Genomic DNA, 22,509 nt, shown 5'->3' with positions numbered 1-22,509 from the left:
ATAAGACCGAGGTGACCCCCTCCCCACCCAAGGGGTCTGTTAATCCTGACTGGCAGGGAGGCCTCTGCTGCTGTGGAGATTCCTCCCGCAGCAGTAGTCTGCAAACGAACCCCAAGAGAAGACATTTCTGGGCACCAGTGGTTTAAGATCTGCTGGGTCCAAAGTGCCATGGATCCCCTGAGATGCCCAATCCTAAACTGCACCAGTCTGGAGCTGGTGTGGCAAAAAAGGAAGGGAAAAAAAGAGATGTCCCGTACCTCCCACCCTGGTCAGAGCAAGCAGGAGGGCTTGAGATTGCGGAGATAACTGCCCTTATATTTTGTGCATGCCGTTTGTTCCATGAATGAAACTGTTAAAACTCAATTAAAGTAATCTATTCGGTGCAGAGCAAAACAGTGAAATGGACAAGAATAGCTTACAGTCATTTCAGGTTAATAGGCTCCTTCCCTCCAAGGAGTGTACAAAGTTGTCCATGATTGTGCTCTGCAAAGAAATACAACAGGCTCCCTCCAGCTGCACCCATCTACCCCAAACAGTTTACACTGCAATGTTTTCCCCATCCACGTTTGAAAATTCATCTTTAAGAAGACACACAAACCGCAGAATCTAAGATCCGAGATGCTTACCACTGGGGGAAGTAGATGTCTGAATCGGCCAATGCCATGGGTAGGTCGGGACCGGTAGTGCCTGTCCAGCAGCGTGTTACCTTTACGAAACATAACAGGAGTGTTTGAAGGGCCTCAAGACTCCTCGCTCTAATGCAGGAAAAGCATCTGCCAAGCTCCAAGGACAATCACAGCCAGTGCTGGGCTTTTAGAAATCTTCATTCCACTAGCCAAGTGCTTTCCAAACTGTGCTCCAAGGACATCAGGTAAAACTTCCTAACTGTTAGAGCCATATGAAAATGGAACCAATTACCTAGAGAGGCAGTCAGCTCTCCGACACTGGAGGCCTTCAAGAGGCAGCTGGACAGCCATCTGTCGGGATTGCTTTGATTTCAATTCCCGCATTGAGCAGGGGGTTGGACTTGATGGCCTTATAGGCCCCTTCCAACTGTACTATTCTATGATTCTATGACCCCAGGGGTTCTCTGGAAGCTTATCGGCGATTCCTCGATGAGAACATCACTAATAGCAAGCAAGTTTTCCTGAAAGACAGCATGACCATCGCTGTCCACCTTTCCCCATCAACATGCAGTGGGTCCTTCCCAGTTTGTGCAGGGCGATAGCAAGGTCCAAGGGGCCAGGCCCTCTGTAAGCTTGATGTTCACTCTAGAACAGCTGTGGGGAATCTTTGGCCCTTCAAATATTGCTAAACTACAACTTCCATCATCCCTGGCCACTGGCCATGCTTGCTGGGGCTGACAGGAGTTGTAGTTCAGCAACCTCTGGAGGACCAAAGGTTCCCCACTCTTGCCCTAGGATATGTCCCAGGGTCATCTGCAAAGCACAGGGCTTTAGTGGCAGGTGTGAAGGGGTCCTTTGGCACAAGACCCTGTATGTAAAAGGATCCCTGTAGATAGGGAGTGTTAAAAATCACTGCCTAGGCTCCATAAGGGGAAGGGTCATCGCTCAAGGGAAGAACACGTGCTTTGCATGGAGGGGGTTCCAAATTCAACCCCTGGCACCTTTCCCCTGCCTGATACCCTGAAGAGGCACTTTCAGGCAGAGCAGACAATCTAGGGCTAATCGAATAAACAGTCTAACCTGTAAGAAGGCAGCTTCCTATGGATCTAAGAACATAAGAAAAGCTCTGCTGAGTGATGCCAATGGCTTACTAAGTCCAGCATCCTGTTCTCACAGGGGTCAACCAGATCATAGAATCATACAATAGTAGAGTTGGAAGGGGCCTGTGAGCCCATCAAGTCCAACCCCCTGCTCAATGCAGGGATCCAAATCAAAGCAATCCCGACAGATGGCTGTCCAGCTGCCTCTTGAAGGCCTCCAGTGTCTGAGAGCCCACTACCTCTCTACGTAATTGATTCCATTGTCATATGGCTCTAACAGTTAGGAAGTTTTTCCTGATGTTCATTTGAAATCTGGCTTCCTGCAACTTGAGCCCATTATTCTGTGTCCTGCACTCTGGGACGATCGAGAAGAGATCCCGGCCCTCCTCTGTGTGACAACCTTTCATGTAGTTGAAGAGTGCTGTCATATCTCCCCTCAGTCTTCTCTTCTCTTCTTCAGATGCCCCAATGGGAAGCAGGAGCTGAGCGGAAGAGCACTCTGCCCTCCTGCCGTTTCCAGCAATTGCAGGCAAAATCTCTTTCACTTACTGGAGCTCTTCTGCCCTCTTCAGGAACAGAGCACAACTACATTGGGACAGGCCCGGTGCATATGATGGAATTAAGGCATGTGCACGAACGCACGCACGCACGCACGCACACACACCCCTTCACTTCTTACCATTCTTACATGGAAACTGTGTGGGGATTGTCAAATGCGATGATGCTCCTACATGCACACATGGGAATAATTGTTGTAAACTGCCCAGAGAGCTTCGGCTATGGGGCTAAATACGCATAGGATCAAGCAATTAGTCATGCTGGCTGTGGCTGATGGGAGCTGCAATCCAAAACATCAGTGAGGACACTAGGTTGGCAAAAGCTGGTCTAGCACATTTTAGGCGCTTTTACATTAATAATGATGATGATGATGGGAAAGTTCACATGGTAAGGTCTAATCTATCTGTCCTCAGGCTGCCTCTCACCACCGGGGGGGGGGGGAGGGAATATACAGGAACTTCCATTTAACACAGCAGAGCAGAGCACCCAGGCTATAGGTGATGAAGAGGATTCTGCTTTGAATGGCCAAGTTTTTTGTTTTTTTCAGAGAAACAATTCTTACCTGCAGAACAGATGGGATTCCTTCTGGATGTCCTTAAAGCAAGACTAAAGGAGAAAAAGAAAGCTGATTATTGAAGTCTGCTGATGCTTCCATCTACAAAATGTTTCAACACCTTTTTAAGGTTAATACTGAGCACCTTCTAAATTTGACGACGGGACTCCATGATAAGGAATGGACCATCTACTTTGCATGCAGATAGGGTAGAGCATCTGCCTTGGACACAGGAGATTCGTGGTTCCTGGGCTGAGGGCCAGGTAGGGCTGGGAATGTCCTCTACCTGAAATGCTGGAGAGAAGCTGCCAGTCAGTGTAGACAATACTGAGCTAGTTGGACCAATGGCCAGACCCAGTATAAAGGCAGCTTCCTCTGTTTCCCCTAATGATCAGCACAGGGAATTTTGGAGTCCGTACAAGTGGCAGAAGCCACAAAGCAAAAGGATTCTCAATAGAAAGCCTTTGGTTGAAAATTACATGTAAACTTACTTAGAAGTAAGCCCCATTAATCAAAGTATTTTAAAATTGTAAACTGCTTTGGGTGCCTTTGCAGGAAGGCGGTATGTAAATGCAATATATAAAATAAATAAAAATAAAACAAAAGTTGACTTGATTCTAAGTAAATAGGCAAAGGATCAGGTGGGTTTCCCCCCCCCCTTAACTGATGGCTTATCCCTCACTGACTGTGTGGTAAAGCACCAAATGAGGACAACAATACACCTCCAGACAGACCCCCAAACTAGGCCACAATCCATGACCTGTTCAGGTTCTTTTACTGCTATCATCCTATTAATGACAATAAATTTGCTCAGGACAGGATACCCTATTTGCTTAAACTTGAATCACCTTACCTGATAAAAGCTGGTGTCTGTTTTAAAAGGGGTTCCTTTCCAAGGTAGATTACCTAGTGGGATAAGGAGGAAAAAATTTAAATCCTATTCAAACGCAAGGAAGACTTCAGAGAGTTTTCCCAAGGCAATGGACAGCTCTTTGGCAATTCATTTTGGCCTATGCCCCCTACTTCAAAGCTCCAAATTTGCAAGCCATCAGCAAACTTCTCAACCTGTTATTAGAAGCCCTAAAGGCTGGTGTTCGCAGAAAGAACAACAGAAAGACAGATGACTGCAATTTCTATTTTTGCACACTCTGTCGTATGTGTGTATTTCAACAGCATAATCTTCAGAGGAATAGGGAATACGCTAGGCTAAATCCATTCTTGAAGCCACACCCTTGTCTTCAGCTCAAGATGCTACACATACCCTTAAGTCAATTTACTTGACAGTCAATCCACTGGCTTTCAATCTTTAAAAAGGAAATAGCAGATATGGAGAATGTTACCAAGGGAATGCTACTAAGCCTGCGCCTATACCTATCACATCTTACACGCCAACAAGTATGTCTACATATGTAGCTATGGAGGCATGATATTCTGAGATCACTGGCTGATATTCAACTAACTAGACCCACTGAAATTAATGACCCTAGGTTAGTCATGTTCATTAACTTCAATGGGTCCAGTAGCATTAAATTTATTTATTCATTTAATTTGTATCCCGCCCTTCCTCCCAGCAGGAGCCCAGGGCGGCAAAGCGCTAAAACATTTTAAAACATCATAAAAACAGATCTTAAAATACATTAACAAAACAGCATTAAAAACATTTTTGAAAAACAACTTTAAAAAGGGGTTAAAAACATTATTAAAAAACATATTAAACAATTCTGACACAGATGCAGACTGGGATAGGTCTCAACTTAAAAGGCTTGTTGCAAGAGGAAAGTCTTCAAAAGGCGCCAAAAAGATAGCAGAGATGGCGCCTGCCTAACATTCAAAGGGAGGGAATTCCAAAGTGTCAGTGCCGCCACACTAAAGGTCCGTTTCCTATATTGTGCAGAACGAACCTCCTGATAAGATGGTATCTGCAGGAGGCCCTCATTTGCAGAGCGCAGTGATCGACTGGGTATATAAGGGGTAAGACGGTCTTTCAGGTATCCTGATCCCGAGCTGCATAGGACTTTGTACACCAAAACTAGAACCTTGAACTTGGCCCGGTAGCAAATGGGTAGCCAGTGCAATTCTTTCCGCAGCGGGGTGACATGTTGGCGATACCCTGCCCCAGTGAGCAGGCTCGCTGCCGCATTTTGCACCAGCTGCAGCCTCCAGGCCAACCTCAAGGGCAGCCCCACATAGAGCGCATTACAGTAATCCAACCTGGAGGTTACCAGTGCATGGACAACAGTGGTCAGGCTATCCCGGTCCAGAAACGGCCGCAGCTGAAGCTGGTCAAAGGCACTCCTAGCCACTGAGGTCACCTGGGCCTCTAGCGACAAAGCGACAAAATACCACCCTTTTGTCTAGAGTCAAGCTATGTGGTACGGAGGTTGCATTGTACTTGAATGACTGGGTGAATTACCAAGAACTTGGTTTCAGAAAGAAGTTATTTATCATTATAAGTGACAAAATAGCATTGAACAGTAAAATAGCTGTGCAGCCTGAATCACCAAAGTCCAGTGTTTACAGGACAGCAAAATGTTTCGAATATAATTGTAAAACTAGCTACCAGGCTAAGTTCAAGATGCTCGTTTTGGTGTACAAAGCTGTATACAGCTTGGGACCAGGTTACCTGAAAAACTGCCTTATCCCTAATATACCCAGTCAATCACTGCGCTCTGCAGGCACAACATAGGAAGCGGACCTTGAGTGCTATGGCACCTACCTTTTGGAACTCCCTCCCCTTAAAAATTAGACAGGCACCATCTCTGTTGTCTTTTGGCATCTACCAAAGACCTTTCTCTTTCAACAAGCCTTTTCCGAAGAAACCTTCACCCAGTTTGCATCTGTCTTGAAATTGTTTTTATGATATTTTAAAAGATTTTTTTTAAAAAATATATTTTTAAAGATATTTTAAGATGTTTTTAGTGTTTTGTCCCTTGTTTGCTGCCCTGGGCTTCTTCTGGGAGGAAGGGTGGGATAGAAATTTAATAAACAACAACAACACATCCTACTCTTCCTGGACCAACAGTTTATATATAACTTGTTTCAGTGACAGAGGTAGAAATAACTGGAGGCTGGAAATCTTACTGTTGTTGCATTTAGAGTACCATTAGGGATCTGGCAGGCTGAAAATGAAGCAGAGGCGCACCAAAAAAGCCTTTCCCACCCTTGTGGCCTCCAAATGTTTTGGAGTACAGTTCCCATCTTCCTTGACCACTGCCTATCCTGATTGGAGCTGATGGGAGTAGCAGTCCAAAACATCTGCAGGGCAGCAGGTTGGAGAAGCCTGCATAAGGCTAGACTACTCAAGAGCAGAAATAAAGTGATGTTTGCAAAATGGAGGCAGTAAGAGAGAGAAATGGAAGGAGATACTAATAATTACCTGTTCCAAGGGGAGGGAATGGGAAGGATTGGGTTTCCTGGTTTTACCATGCCTCACAAATTTGGATCAAGGCAACAGCGTCTACTGCAAAGGCTGGTCTGCAAAGGAAAAGTGTTCCTTTGGATGGATTGCTGGAAACCGCCCAGAGAGCTTCGGCTACGGGGCGGTATATAAATATAATAAATAAATAGCCCCCACTCAAGAGTTTTGTTCAGGAGCTCCCAAGATAAACTGATTCCATCAGGCCTGCATTCGATGCTGAATTTAAAAGGTGCCAAATGGAAGCCCTGCTTGTAGAGGAACAATCAGGCATCCACTTTGAAAATCCCAGTTGCTCCCTTGCAGCCAAGGCTTCAGCCATCCACTCCCAGCATTGTATGTGGCATGTGGGCGTGGCTGGGGGAAAATGGCCCCCAAAGCCAGATTAGGATCCTTATTGGGCCTACCGTGGCCTGCAGGCCAGAGGTTTTCCCTACCTGCAAAAAAACATTTTCAGAATGTCTGCTCTCTGCTTCAAGAGTCCTAGGTAGCAAGAAACCTTTTGTTATCCATTAGCATGCAGGAGAGAGGCTACAATGAGGGGGGGGTGAGAAGGAGAGACTGAAGGTAGGAAAGCCTATGTAGAAGGTACGAAAGGTAGGAAAGCCTAACCCTTTGAGCACTACACTGTATAAACATCCTGGGTTTCTTAGAATCCTCCCACAACAGTTCCAAAAATAGAAGAGTTACTTCAAGGGAGAACACATGACTTCATGTCCCCTTGAGGTTCCTGACTAACCAGAGGAAAATAACAACCATGGAAAGGAGGCAAGGCAATGTGGGAAAGAGGCAAGGAGAGGAGCTAGATAGGGTTGCAACAACTGATCTAAGAAGAGGCCCCATTAATGATTGGGCTTCCTGGATGGATTGGAACAGCCTTAATGTCACCTTAATGCCGCCCTGGGTTCCTGCTGGGAGGACGGGCGGAATAATAATAATAATAATAATAATAATGTGGGTTCTGAGAAGACCCATGATGATCAGAAAGGCTGAACAACATGGTTTCTTGAGGACAAATACTGAGGGCAGGAGTTACCTGGGACAAAAGGGGTGGCTAGGCCAAACAAGAGATGGATTGATTCCATAAAGGAAGCCACAGGCCTGAACTTACAAGATCTGAACAGGGTGGTTCATGACAGATGCTCTTGGAGGTCGCTGGTTCATAGGGTTGCCATAAGTCGTAGTCGACTTGGAGACACATAACAACAACAAGGTTCAGGACAGCAGTGGTTGGTGTCCACTGGACTGGTGGGATGGAAGTCAGGGAGCACAACTGTAGGAGGTGGCAGAGCCAATGACAGGCAGAGCCAATGAAGTCTGGTTTTGTCCCCATCCTCTCCTCCCTGCTGAGTTCTATAAGGGCAACACTGAGATTAAGGAGGAAGACGATGTTGCCAGCCAGGGCTACCTCCTAGACTGGTTGTAAGTAAGGAGATAGGCCGGTGGAGGTTGGCTGCGTGCATACTGAACATCATGGGGCAACTAAGCATGGTGCCACACTTGCCCTAACGGGCCAGCTTCCACTGGGTCACAAGAATGCTAGAGGAATACTGTGGTAAAACTGATGGTCAAGGGGAGAGATTTTCAGACAGAGGGAGATATGATAACCCACATTTTCGATCACAGAACAGAAGGCAATCTTAGGAAGTAGAGATGAAAACAAGCCAATTCAGAACAAGTATTCTAAGTTTAAACTGTATTTGGCCTTGTGCGCTGAGTGGCGCAACGCAGGATCCTAATAGTATTCAATGTGCAAAACAGAGGAGGAGGATCCTATCCTTAACAAATGGAAATGCCCAATGATCAGGTTACCAGTGATGGTGGCGCTTGTTAGGCAAATTGTTTTGTTCTCCCTAGAACTTACTGATGGTGCATGCTTGTCTTGACCACTGGCAAACAGATCAGATACAGAGTTAGGCATTAGCATACATCAGGAACTCTTGCCCCTCACAGGCACTGAAAACAAGCATGTCTCCTATAAATGAGAGCAGCTGGTGTATGCTTTGGGGAACACTAAGGTGTATTGAGGTACAAAAAAAACCCTGGGGTTGGGGGACTTAATGGGATCTCCCAAACAGTACAATGCAGAACTAGCATGCTCAGAATCTACCAAATATTGAATGTCCGTTGAAAAAACAAAAACTGAAAACTGGAGTAGATGCAAGATAGAATGGAGTATCCTGAAGGAGGACACGGCTGGCATTCTGGAGGGTTGTGGATCTGTTAGGAAGAGAGGATATACGGCAATTATTTTTTGCTGGTTCCACTTCTGAGCTCCTATCAGCAGGCAGCACAGCCACTAAACCTTGCATCTGATTCCCAGAGAACAACTGATATATCCCCTATCAGCCACATTCAAGTTTCAATTCTGTCTCCATTTTTAAAAGCAGTAACTGCTTTCCTTTCATCACACACGCCCACCTCCCAATAGGGCACTGCTCTCAGACACAAGCACACCCCATCCCATTCAGGAGAGCATCCACAGTGACTTTAAAGGGACAAATCCTATGCATATCTACTCAATAGGAACCCACATTGAGTTCACTACGGCTTCCCTCCCCCACGTAGGATTGCAACCGAAGGGTCTTTGGCTAAAACCCTTGGCAAGCCATCAATTGCCCAAGCACAATGAACAACTAAATTTAAAACACTGACATAGTTTAGAATCAGTAGCACTGACCCAAGAAAAATTGGACAGTGAGAAAGGTGGATAAGAGAAAAATCAACTCATTTTTAATGTTGTGCTGGAGGAGACCTTTGCGGATACCATGGATCGCAAAAAAGTCAAATAATTGGGTGTTAAAGCAAATTAAACCAGAACTATCATTAGAAGCTAAAATGATGAAACTGAGGTTATCATACTTTGGACACTTCATGAGAAGACAGGATTCACTAGAAAAGACAATAATGCTGGAAAAACAGAAGAGAGTAGAGAAAGAGGAAGGCCAAACAAGAGATGGATTGATTCCATAAACGAAGCCACAGACCTGACCTTACAAGATCTGAACAGGGTGGTTCATGACAGATCCTCTTGGAGGTCACCGATTCATAGGGTCGCCATAAGCCGTAATCGACTTGAAGGCACATGAAGGCACATAGCACACATACACACAGCACTGACCAGAAAGGATTCTGGGAGAAGCCAAAACCTATTGATTAGAGTACCAAGGAGCCCAAGAACCACTCAGACACAAAGAATCATGGGAATATAATAATATCAATGGATGGGAAAAGGAACAGATAACGCCCTGTCTTTCTCTTCATCCCTCTATCCCGCCCCCCCGGCGTACATACTTTGCCCAGAGCCGCGCTCATACTCCTCAGCGGCTCCTAGCCACTCTCCAGGCAGTAAACACGGCGAAGCAGCAGGAGAAACACGAGCCTGTATAAGTCCGACACAAAACACACGCCCCCTAGGCTCTTAGGTCCAACAGCAAAACGTGTCCCCTTTGCTCCCGAGATCATTCACACAGTTCCCCCTCAATTGTATTCTCCCTTTCTCCTCAGTAGCCTTCCAATAGAAGAGCAGGGGGTAAATGGAGGAGACAGCCGCCGCCGCCAATCAGCGGCATCCTCCTCCCAACTGCTGTTCTGATTGGCTAAGAACGGATAGTCGAAAGACCGACAGGAAGGCGGAATCTGTCTCTTTGGTGGTGTTTTTAAAAAATCATTTATTGCTTTGCAGCGAAGTCTGCAAAGGAAGTGAGCCTGTGTGCAACATTGTACCTTAACGCAAGCCCCACCAGGACTACTTAATACCTTCCTACCTCTTATTAAATAGATGCAGGATGCTTCCCCCCCTCCCCATTTTGTGTGCATGATGTGTGCTGAAGCTGTGTCTGAAATTTACACTGTACCTATAGGTAGTTGAGGGATAGCCAATGTGAGGCTACAGACAGCCGTGTAGCCGTACTTCCTTGTTAGGTGGAGCAGCCACATTTCTAGATGTGGCATTTTGACGGGGGGTGGCACACAGCCCCAGTCAGTTCCTCCCTCCCCTATGCTCACACTGCTGGAGAGGATGAAAGCCAGGGGAAGGGGAAGGCAGTGATTCCTCTTCCATGCAGAGTGTTCATTTGACCTTTACATAGCTCATTATGTAAGTTAACAGATAATTTAGTAGGAACAGCAGGAATTAACTGGCATACTTTTGGTTTCACAATAAAATGAACGTTAAGGATGCAGTGAACAAGGGCTACCAAAAGGTGTAAACCAAACAAAATAATTTGTGCTATAACTAAGAAGTTAAAAACTAGTGTGGAGTTTGTTTTCTTAAAAATTCTGTTTTACTGTTGTATCACAACACCATGAATACAAAAAAAATGTTTAGAAACAGTAAGATCACATTACAATGCAACAACCATAGTCAAGTATTTAGGGAGACAGGTGCTGAGAACAGTCTGCATAACTTTCTTGTTGAAGTCAATGAGATTGAGTCCTTAACTCTGTAAAATATTTAACTGCATTATAGACTCGTAAATTTATAAAAGAGCTTGATAAACAAGCAAGAAACCTTTTTGAATGGCAGGTTCACGATACACCTTTTCAGAGAGAAAAAAATGCATAGCACCTAAAAAGCATACACGACGCTGAAGTTGGTTCCTAGTTCCCAGTTCCTTATTTGTGTGAAATTTCAGTCACTAACAAAGAAGAAAAGTTGACAGCTACAGCAACGTCAAGCCAAATTTAAAATGCCCCTGAACCCCAAAATAAATAATGGGGTACCCTGTATGATATATCGCTGTAATCAGGAGACTCTCCCCGTCAAGACTGACAATAAATCTATACAATCAAAATCATCAGGATTCCGATATTATCATAAATACATAATTATGTCATAAAATCATAAATCATAAGTAACTGGGGGTACACACCCCAAAATCTGCTCTGGGCCAGGACAAATCATACACCCAAGGAAAGGGGAGGGTGTCCCCTACAAGATGCCACTGTGTCCCGCCCGGCCCAGAGCCTCTGCTGGGTGCAGGGCACATGGGAGGGCATCTATCCAAAATCAAACTGGACAAAAACTTACAGGAAAAAATAAGTAACTGGGGGTACACACCCCAAAATCTGCTCTGGGCCAGGACAAATTGTATACCCCCGGAAAGGGGAGGGTGTCCCCTACAAGATGCCACTGCGTCCCGCCTGGCCCAGAGCCTCTGCTGGGTGCAGGGCACATGGGAGGGCATCTATCCAAAACCAAAGCAGAAAAAAGCATACAGGAAAAAATAAGTAACTGGGGGTACACACCCCAAAATCTGCTCTGGGCCAGGACAAATCGTATACCCCCGGAAAGGGGAGGGTGTCCCCTACAAGATGCCACTGCGTCCCGCCCGGCCCAGAGCCTCTGCTGGGTGCAGGGCACATGGGAGGGCATCTATCCAAAACCAAAGCAGAAAAAAGCATACAGGAAAAAGTAAGTAACTGGGGGTACCCTGCCTAAAATCAGTCTCCTGATTACAGCGATATATCATACAGGGTACCCCATTATTTATTTTGGGGTTCAGGGGCATTTTAAATTTGGCTTGACGTTGCTGTAGCTGTCAACTTTTCTTCTTTGTTAGTGACTGAAATTTCACACAAATAAGGAACTGGGAACTAGGAACCAACTTCAGCGTCGTAAAGCATACTTTAGAACAGTTGCGCCTTTCTATTTTTCAAAGAAAATAATGTTAACATTTTATCAAAATTAAGGTAAGCTGTTCTTTCTTTTTCAAGAAAAACCAAATTTGCTAATTGCTTCTAAAAAGGCCTCATGTTGAGCTGCACACACTGGGAAAATCAAAAATGAGGCCTGAGTTACTGCCTAAGGGGCCAGCCAGCTAACTGCAGCATGCACTGCAGTGGTTCTGTCCTTCTAGGATTCCTGCATGGAGCAGGGGATTGGACTTGAAGGCCTTATAGGCCCCTTCCAACTCTACTATTCTATGAGGGCTGTAAGACCTCAAAAAGAGAGAGAATAAAATAGTCACTATGACTGTAAGTATAGTGAGCGCTTTAAAAGAGGAAAGGGTAACTTAAGGTAGATATTTTTTCATATCATTTTATTATCTCTTTATTTCACCCTTTAGCTAAAAGCACCAGATCCTGCTCTATTTATCATAACTGCAGAATAAACAAAATCTTATTTAAACAAACACACTTCTTTATTGCTGGCTGGGTAGAGAACACAACTGAAACTGAAAAGCAGAGCAAAGGAATGTTCAAGGGAATGGAGTCTAACTCTAGCCCATAATTCAAAATTCTAATATTTAACTCTTCAAGGGTCTTGATACTATACTGACTTTTTTTTCAGGATCACTTAGTAATTATAGGGTGATTGTGATCATAACAAATCCACCCTCAGTCAGGGAAAGTCTGGAGTGAACAGACTTTTGGGGTCTCTTCCAGATGAGGCTTTTGTGGTGCACTTGCCCTGCCTTATTCACTTAATTTTTCAGAGGGTCCTATTCTTAAATTGTTCCGGTTCTTAAAACAAGCTGTCATTATTTAAATAGAAGGTTCAGGAGAGACAACTCCTCTTCACACACTGCATGGTTAAACTATAGAATTTGCTCCCACAAGAGGCAGTGATGGTCACCAACTTGGATGGCTTTAAAAGAGGATTAGACAAATCCATAGAGGAGAAGGCTATCAGTGGCTACTAGCCATGATGTCTATGCTCTGCCTCCATAGCGGAGGCAGTATCCTTCCAAAAACCAGTTGCTGACAACCGCAGGAGGGGAGAGTGTTCTTGCCCTCAGGTCCTGCTTACAGGCTTCCCATCGGCATCTGGCTGGTCATTGTAAGAACAGTTTTGGTGTACAAAGCCCTATACAGCTCGGGACCAGGATACCTGAAAGACCGTCTTACCCCTTATATACCCAGTCGATCACTGTGCTCTGCAGGTGAGGGCCTCCTGCAGATACCATCTTATCAGGAGGTTCGTTCTGCACAATATAGGAAACGGACCTTTAGTGTGGCGGCACCTACCCTATGGAATTCCCTCCCTTTGACTATTAGGCAGGCACCATCTCCGCTATCTTTTTGGCGCCTTTTGAAGACTTTCCTCTTTCAACAAGCCTTTTAAGTTGAGCAAGGCTGGCTCCAGAACGCCGGGGTCCTTGGGCATCAGCTTGCCCTGGGCCCCGGCGTGTGTGTGTGCAAATGCACGCACGGTCCCTCACCAACCTGTCTGCCGTCTTTTACCATTGCCCTTAACGAAGATGGCAGCCGCGGTTTCCCTAAGGGGATGATGCCTCTGCCACCATCTTTGTTGATGCCACGTGTGCATGCTACGCGCCTGCATCTCTGCCATCAACTAAGATGGCAGCAGGGGCTTCAGTACCTTAGGGAAACCACGGCCGCCATCTTCATTAAGGGCAATGGTAAAAGACAGCAGACAGGTAGGAGGGAGTGGGGGGGCGGATTGCGGAAGGGGAGTGGAGGGGCAGCAGAGGGGCCCCCTGTAGCTCCAGGGGCCATCAGGCCAGTGCCCCACCTGGCCGCCCTTTAGAACTGGCCCTGAGGTTGAGACCTATCCCAGTCTGCATCTGTGTTAAAATTGCTTAATATGTTTTTTAATAATGTTTTTAACCCTTTTTTAAAAAAAATTGTAAAAATTTTTTTTAATGCTGTTTTGTTTTAATGTATTTTAAGATCTGTTTTTATGATGCCTGACGCTGATGCTGGAACTGCAGTTTGGGAAAGAGACCTCCTTCCGCACATCTGCATTATCTTTGTTGTGTATAATAAACATTGTTAAGTCACACTAATTTTGCTTTTGTCCTTCCTTTGGGTCTCTTCTGGTTTGATGGAAAGTGCCCCCACGACCAGCTTTCCCCGACACAACCCTAAGGGACGAGGGTCTGGAGGAGATTTGGGTGGGTGTGTGGGGGACTGTAGAATGAGGGGCTGGCAAGGGATTGGTTAAAACTTTTGGTTTTAAGAGAACACAACATTATATATAGCCAGATGGTTGCGAGAGTGTTTGCAGCCTCAGGAATGAATTGCCCATGGGAGTGAGGGGGTCATCAGCACCCATCTATCTGACCCTGGAGTGTGTTTGGTGGGGGGGGGCAGGAAGGGGTTGATGGCTCCGTCCACCCAGCATTTTCTTTTAAATCCTGGGCAAGCTGCAAAGTGCCCAGCTATTCTAATTTTCCCAGAGGCAAATCTGTGCCACCGTCGGCCTGCTGCCTTAAGCACCTTGTGGATTACCTGGCACTTTGTTACCTTTTGGAGATGTCAATCTTGTTCTTAAGGGGCCCCAGCGAAAGCCTTGCCCTTCTGCACCCCAGCCACTCTTGGCTAAGGACATCAGACCATCCGGAAGAGGCTGGCTGCAGGGTCAAGCCCAAGGGGCCCATCGAATCATCCAGCACCCTGTTCTGACAGTACCCAACCAGATGGCCCTGTGCGAATCCCATAATAAGCAGACCCTGAGCACAAGAGCAACTCTTCCCACGTGAGATTCCCAGCAGCAACTGGCGTTCAGAGCCAGGCTGCTTTCTGATATAAGAGGTACAACGTATTGTTATGGGATTGAGGGTTGAGAGACATGATTTCTTTGGGTCCCCTTCAAGCCTGTGATCTTGTAGCTGAAGTTGGGATATGCAAGCAAGAATCCTGCTCTACTGGTGAGACTAGTTTCCTTTGCTAATCTAATAGTTTAGCCAAGTCATCCTGTGCGTTAATGGACTTATTGAGTGAACCATAGAATAATAGAATGGTAGAGTAGAAGGGGCCACTAAGGCCATCAAGTCCAACCCCCTGCTCAAGGCAGGAGTCCAACTTAAAGCATCCCCGACAGGTGGCTGTCCAGCTGACTCTTGAATGCCTCCAGTGTTAGAGAGACCACCACCTCCCTAGGTCATTGGTTTCATTGTTGTACCTCTCCAACAGAAAGTTTTTCCTGATGTTCAGCGGAAATCTGGCTTAGTGTCACTTGAGCCCATTATTCTGTGTCCCGCACTCTGGGATGATCGAGAAGAGGTCCTGGTCCTCCTCTGTGTGACAACCTTTCAAGTACTTGAAGAGTGCTGTCATATCTCCCATCAGTCTTCTCTTCTCAGGGCTAAACATGAACTGTTCTTTCAGTCTCTCCTTGCAGGGCTTTGTTTCCAGTCCCCTGATCATCCTTATTGGACTCCTCTGAATCCATTCCAGTTTCATTCTGTTGTTTTCAGCCCAGTGCTCCAGCCTATCAAGATCTCTGAATGTTGTTTCTGTATTCCAAGCTGTCCCTCCCAATTTTGTATCATTTGCAGATTTGATAAGCATTCTCTGCACCTCCTTAGCCATTAATAAAAATGTTGAAGAGCACTGGGCCCAGGACCGACCCTGGGGTGCCCCACTCATTACCTCACTCCACTTTGAGAAAGAACCCTTGACAAGCACTCTTTGAGTACTCCCCTTCAAATCAAGCTGCTATGGAGCCCTTCAGATCGCACGGTGACTCTGGGGATGCTCCAAGTCACTCACGTTTTTGCCATGGCCTCTTCCTCCCTCCACCTCTGCTGCCACGTACTGAAGGAGAAGGCAGTTACGCTCCTTCCTGCCCTTTCCAAAACATTCAAAGTGGCACACATTTTAATATTGTCCTTCAGAAATAGGCATCGATATACGCAAAGCTACAGAAGAAAGATGTTTTTCGGAAAAGAATACTGACAATTTGGCCGGTGCTGTGGTGTGGAGCATGGCATTACTTGTGCGATACTCAACTACAGTAATGGAGCCAAAGGAAATGCACTCTAGAGGCATCCCCCCGATTCTGATGTCGCATACCACCATCAAAGAGTGGCTTCCCTCACCATCTTCATTCCTTTGATTTCTACTTTGACATTCTTCCCTTCTCGCATCTCCATCGTAATTACAGCTTTTCTCATTTTCTCTTTTGCAAACTCAGTGTTTTCCTGCCATTTTAGGTGAGAATTGGGCAGACTTGTCCCAAATTCTTTTGTAGACTTCTCTCTCTCCAGACACATAAACAAAAGAACATAAGAACATAAGAAGAGCCTGCTGGATCAGGCCAGTGGCCCATCTAGTCCAGCATCCTGTTCTCACAGTGGCCAACCAGGTGCCTGGGGGAAGCCCGCAAGCAGGACCCGAGTGCAAGAACACTCTCCCCTCCTGAGGCTTCCAGCAACTGGTTTTCAGAAGCATGCTGCCTCTGACTAGGGTGGCACAGCACAGCCATCACAGCTAGTAGCCATTGATAGCCCTGTTCTCCATGAATTTGTCTAATCTTCTTTTAAAGCCATCCAAGCTGGTGGCCATTACTGCATCTTGTGGGAGCAAATTCCATAGTTTAACTATGCGCTGAGTAAAGAAGTACTTCCTTTTGTCTGTCCTGAATCTTCCAACATTCAGCTTCTTTGAATGTCCACGAGTTCTAGTATTATGAGAGAGGGAGAAGAACTTTTTTCTATCCACTTTCTCAATGCCATGCATAATTTTATACACTTCTATCATGTCTCCTCTGACCCGCCTTTTCTCTAAACTAAAAAGCCCCAAATGCTGCAACCTTTCCTCGTAAGGGAGTCGCTCCATCCCTTTGATCATTCTGGTTGCCCTCTTCTGAACCTTTTCCAACTCTATAATATCCTTTTTGAGATGAGGCGACCAGAACTGTACACAGTATTCCAAATGCGGCCGCACCATAGATTTATACAACGGCATTATGATATTGGCTGTTTTATTTTCAATACCTTTCCTAATTATCCCTAGCATGGAATTTGCCTTTTTCACAGCTGCCGCACACTGGGTCGACATTTTCATCGTGCTGTCCACTACAACCCCGAGGTCTCTCTCCTGGTCGGTCACTGCCAGTTCAGACCCCATGAGCGTATATGTGAAATTCAGATTTTTTGCTCCAATATGCATAATTTTACACTTGTTTATATTGAATTGCATTTGCCATTTTTCTGCCCATTCACTCAGTTTGGAGAGGTCTTTTTGGAGCTCTTCGCAATCCCTTTTTGTTTTAACAACCCTGAACAATTTAGTGTCATCAGCAAACTTGGCCACTTCACTGCTCACTCCTAATTCTAGGTCATTAATGAACAAGTTGAAAAGTACAGGTCCCAATACCGATCCTTGAGGGACTCCACTTTCTACAGCCCTCCATTGGGAGAACTGTCCGTTTATTCCTACTCTCTGCTTTCTGCTTCTTAACCAATTCCTTATCCACAAGAGGACCTCTCCTCTTATTCCATGACTGCTAAGCTTCCTCAGAAGCCTTTGGTGAGGTACCTTGTCAAACGCTTTTTGAAAGTCTAAGTACACTATGTCCACTGGATCACCTCTATCTATATGCTTGTTGACACTCTCAAAGAATTCTAATAGGTTACTGAGACAGGACTTTCCCTTGCAGAAGCCATGCTGGCTCTGCTTCAGCAAGGCTTGTTCTTCTGTGTGCTTAGTTAATCTAGCTTTAATAATACTTTCTACCAGTTTTCCAGGGACAGAAGTTAAGCTAACTGGCCTGTAATTTCCGGGATCCCCTCTGGATCCCTTTTTGAAGATTGGCGTTACATTTGCCACTTTCCAGTCCTCAGGCACGGAGGAGGACCCAAGGGACAAGTTATATATTTTAGTTAGCAGATCAGCAATTTCACCTTTGAGTTCTTGGAGAACTCTCGGGTGGATGCCATCCGGGCCCGGTGATTTGTCAGTTTTTATATTGTCCATTAAGCTTAGAACTTCCTCTCTCGTTACCACTATTTGTCTCAGTTCCTCAGAATCCCTTCCTGCAAATGTTAGTTCAGGTTCAGGGATCTGCCCTATATCTTCCACTGTGAAGACAGATGCAAAGAATTCATTTAGCTTCTCTGCAATCTCCTTATCGTTCTTTAGTACACCTTTGACTCCCTTATCATCCAAGGGTCCAATTGTCTCCCTAGATGGTCTCCTGCTTTGAATGTATTTATAGAATTTTTTGTTGTTGGTTTTTATGTTCTTAGCAATGTGCTCCTCAAATTCTTTTTTAGCATCCCTTATTGTCTTCTTGCATTTCTTTTGCCAGAGTTTGTGTTCTTTTTTATTTTCTTCATTCGGACAAGATTTCCATTTTTTGAAGGAAGACTTTTTGCCTCTAAGAGCTTCCTTGACTTTGCTCGTTAACCATGCTGGCATCTTCTTGGCCCTGGCGGTACCTTTTCTGATCTGCGGTATGCACTCCAGTTGAGCTTCTAATATAGTGTTTTTAAACAACTTCCAAGCATTTTCGAGTGATGTGACCCTCTGGACTTTGTTTTTTAGCTTTCTTTTTACCAATCCCATCGTTTTTGTGAACTTTCCTCTTTTGAAGTCAAATGTGACCGTGTTGGATTTTCTTGGCAATTGGTCATTTACATGTATGTTTAATTTAATAGCACTGTGGTCACTGCTCCCAATCGGTTCAACAACACTTACATCTCGCACCAGGTCCCGGTCCCCACTGAGGATTAAGTCCAGGGTTGCCGTCCCTCTGGTCGGTTCCATGACCAACTGGTCTAGGGAATAGTCATTTAGAATATCTAGAAACTTTGCTTCTTTGTCATGACTGGAACACATATGCAGCCAGTCTATGTCCGGGTAGTTGAAGTCACCCATTACTACCACATTTCCTAGTTTGGATGCTTCCTCAATTTCATATCTCATCTCAAGGTCTCCCTGAGCATTTTGATCAGGGGGACGATAGATCGTTCCCAGTATTAAGTCCCTCCTGGGGCATGGTATCACCACCCACAACGATACTGTGGAGGAGTCTGCCTCTTTTGGGGTTTCGAGCTTGCTGGATTCAATGCCTTCTTTCACGTATAGAGCGACTCCGCCACCAATACGTCCTTCCCTGTCCTTCCGATATAGTTTATATCCAGGGATAACCGTATCCCACTGGTTTTCTCCATTCCACCAGGTCTCGGTTATGCTCACTATATCAATGCTCTTCTCTAAGACCAAGCACTCCAGTTCTCCCATCTTGGTTCGGAGGCTCCTAGCATTAGCGTACAGGCACTTGTAAGCAGTGTCTCTCTTCAAGTGTCTTTGGCACTTGTGGTTAGGCCTGTGGTAATTTTGCTCTTCTGAATTTATATCCTGTGCCCCTGCTCTCACAATGCCTACTTCTAGGCCTACCCCTTTTAAAACACACACATACAATCTCTCAATAAATTGGGTTTTTTAAAATTATGTTTTTGGTTTTTCAGAATCTTTTCAGAGGTGTCTTGGGGGTCTCGAGAGCCTAATGAAACAATTTGTAAGACTGCAAAAACTGCTAGCAAAATACATTTCTTTAAAAGCATTGCAAATGCATTATATTGTTGTGAGTTTGGGGGTTGAAATTGATAATTTCTATGAGTCCCCTTCCAGCCTCCAATTTGGAATCCAGTGCCTTGGGGTGAGAAACTCACTCTGCTGGTCGGATGAGTTTCTTTTGTTAAGCTAAAAGAGTGGCCAGGTTTGTTAATGGGTCTATCAGATGCCCAGCAACTGGTGGACGGGTCAGAAATACCCTTTTGTCATTGAAACTCTTCAGGAGAGCCCCCCACCTCCTGGGGCCGAGGAGAGGCTTGTGTTTTTAGTTGCATCAGAGAAAGGCTGGGAACGAGAGGCAGGCAGAGAGACCGGCTCTCTGCACCATGGCTTTCAGATGCCTCCTGGAACACTGATGGAAAAGCTGCATATTGGACTGCTGATGCCTTGAACCCCTCCATCCTAAGCTCAGGTTGGAACGTTTATAAATAAATAAACCATATTTCATAAAGACACCACAGTCTCCGCTGACCTTCTGCCCAAGGAAACCAAACCCAAGATGAGCGCAGGGCCCCCTGGAAATCTCACCGCTCGGAGGTTGGGGTGGCACGAAACACTATTAATAGTAGTTAGTTGCTGTTGTTGTTATTATTATAATATTTATGTCCCACTTTTCCTCCAAGGAGCTCAAGGTGGTATTCCTGGTTCTCCTCCCTGTCTGTTTTATCCTCACAACAACCCTGTGAGGTAGGTTAGGCTGAAAGACTGTGGCTGGTCCAAGGTCACCCAGCAAGCCCGATGGATGAGTTGTTATTTGAACCCAGGTCTCCCAGGTCCAACTCTTTAACGAACACATCATGCTGGCTCTCCAAGCACGGACCCTCTCCTTTCAAGATACGATTCTTACAAAGTTACTGGGACAATCGTATATAGACTCACTGATAATTCAGATGCTTGTTCCCCCTGCTGAGTCCAAGGCCTGCTTCTCTCTCTCTCTCTCTCTCTCTCTCTCTCTCTCTCTCTCTCTCACACACACACACACACACACACACACGCACACTTTCCTTCTTCCTTTCTCAATCAGGCCGTCATAAGGGCCCTGCGAGGCTGCCTCACAGAGCTCTTTGCATCTGCTGTTGCTCCTTTAGTCCTGTGCTAGGAGACTAACTTCTCTGAGTCCATCAGTCAAAACAGCACACAGGAGGCCATTGGCTGAATGGCTGAAGGATCCGAGATGCTGAAAGCGGATTCGTCATGGGCTTTGTTTAGTCCCGCCCTGCTGACCCTGGAGATGGGCAGCCAAGAGATGTCCAAATATAAGAAGAGGAGGAGTAAGATGGGGAGGGTCAGAGGAATGCATGGCCCCTGCGCAAGGATGACACACACATTCGTGAAGCGTTCCATATTTTGGCAACACGGGTTTGCGGCAAAATGCCAGTCTCAGTCCTAAGCATTTAAAATCGCCTTGGACTGCCTTCAAGTCAATTCCGAATAGGGCTTTCATGGTAAGCGCTACAATATTCATTGCCTTCCTCTGAGGCTTTATTGTGCTTCTAACTTGCTTTTAGTGAGGAAGGCTTACTCAAAAATTATTATTGTTGTTGTTATAATAATAATGGTAATAATAAGGCTGCATCCATTTAAAGCAGGGAAATATGTACATATTTTGTACAGGCGGGCCCCGCTTATACGGCAGGTTCCGTTCCGGACTGCCGCTGTAAAGCAGAAATCGCCGTAAAACGGAACTCATTGAGTATAATAGGGCGCATCGCGCAAAAATGCCGCAAAATGCCGCAAAAGCGCAAAAACGGCTTTAAAATGGGGAATTTCCCCTAACTGAAAGCCGCCGCATTAGCAGAATGCCGGAATGCGAAGCGCCGGTAAGCGGGGCCCTACTGTACATTATTATTCTGTGATATATATGTGTGGAAAGTGATTGAATAATAAGTATTATTACTGTTATTGAAATCAATGGACGTAATAATCAATTGCTCTGAGTGGGACATATCAGTTATTAATAATATGTATCTGCATTAGAGAATGTGAACCATGCCACGTTGCTGAATATTTCTCACACAGGCCATAATACGGGCGGCTGCCCCGCAGAGCTTATGTATGTATTATTTATTTATTACATTTATATCCTGCCCCTTCCTCCCAGTTGGAGCCCAGAGCTCTCTGCATCTGCTGTTGCTCCTTGGAGATTGACTTCTCTTTGTCCATCAATCAAGAGGAGGCCATTGGCTGAATGGCTGAAGGATCCGAGATGCTGAAAGCGGATTCGTCACAGGCTTCGTTTAGTCCTGCCCTGCTGACCCTGGAGATGGGCAGCCAAGAGATGTCCAAATATAAGAAGAGGAGGAGTAAAATGGCGAGGGTCAGAAGAACGCATCCCATCCCCTCTGGTCTGGGCAGAGAGAATGCAGGATGAATCTTCCCTGGCTTGGGATAGGGTCAGATGCATGGATCGTAAAGGGAAGGCAGCTGCAAAGGGGCCTCCCCACCAGATCCAACAGGCAAGACGGAATTAGCCATAAATCCTGGAGCAGGGGCCTTGTCAGGTGCCCTGGCATACCGACCCATGGCGCCAGTCCGCAAGGTGCGCTGGCAAGCTGAAGCTCAAGATGAGATCGTTTGGCGCGATCTTCTGCATGTGAACTCCAAAGGGGTCCCGCTGTGTTCAGTGGGGCTTCCTCCTGGGAAAGGACCCCCAGGTTGGCAACCCGACGGAGCTACTCAGGCGCCCTTCGTTTGCCCGGGCACAGTGTCCTTGGGGGGGGCAACAAAAACATTCCCTGTTCCCCTTTGACACTTTGGCTGATCTGTTTCATCACCCAGGGGTTCTGGTCTACACACATCCTCTTCCTGACTTTTAATCTCCGGAAGCTGATAAGGGATAACAGCTAGGAATCAGTTACATCCCCCTGCCCAGGTTGCAAATTGCCTGTCTGACCCTGAGCTGCGGATCTCCCCCAGGAGGGAGTCCTAGGTAATCATGGGCTCCCAGAATCCTCTCTGGTGACCCATTCCAGCTTGACCAAAGTT

At 45.8% G+C, this 22,509-nt stretch overlaps 1 protein-coding gene across 2 annotated transcripts in view; it reads right to left on the bottom strand.

Annotated features, from left to right (window-relative positions):
• The window catches only part of MRPL48 (mitochondrial ribosomal protein L48), a 37,437-nt gene extending 27,672 nt beyond the window's left edge, over positions 1 to 9,765 (bottom strand). The window contains exons 1-5 of one of the 2 annotated variants that reach the window (XM_061629093.1): positions 9,547 to 9,765; positions 8,363 to 8,472; positions 3,691 to 3,743; positions 2,847 to 2,890; positions 627 to 706 (exon numbers count right to left, since the gene is read on the bottom strand). In XM_061629093.1, coding sequence (XP_061485077.1) covers positions 627 to 706; positions 2,847 to 2,890; positions 3,691 to 3,743; positions 8,363 to 8,455 — 270 coding nt within the window. In that variant the 5' untranslated portion in view covers positions 8,456 to 8,472; positions 9,547 to 9,765. The remainder of the gene's footprint in view (positions 1 to 626; positions 707 to 2,846; positions 2,891 to 3,690; positions 3,744 to 8,362; positions 8,473 to 9,546) is intronic. The other variant, XM_061629094.1, reaches the window with a different exon arrangement.
• Positions 9,766 to 22,509: the final 12,744 nt, after the last annotated feature.

Source organism: Rhineura floridana, chromosome 5 (assembly GCF_030035675.1).
Source record: "Rhineura floridana isolate rRhiFlo1 chromosome 5, rRhiFlo1.hap2, whole genome shotgun sequence".
Taxonomy (NCBI): domain Eukaryota; kingdom Metazoa; phylum Chordata; class Lepidosauria; order Squamata; family Rhineuridae; genus Rhineura; species Rhineura floridana.
Note: the sequence above shows the minus strand (reverse complement) of the source record. Positions and strands in the feature narration are given on the sequence as shown.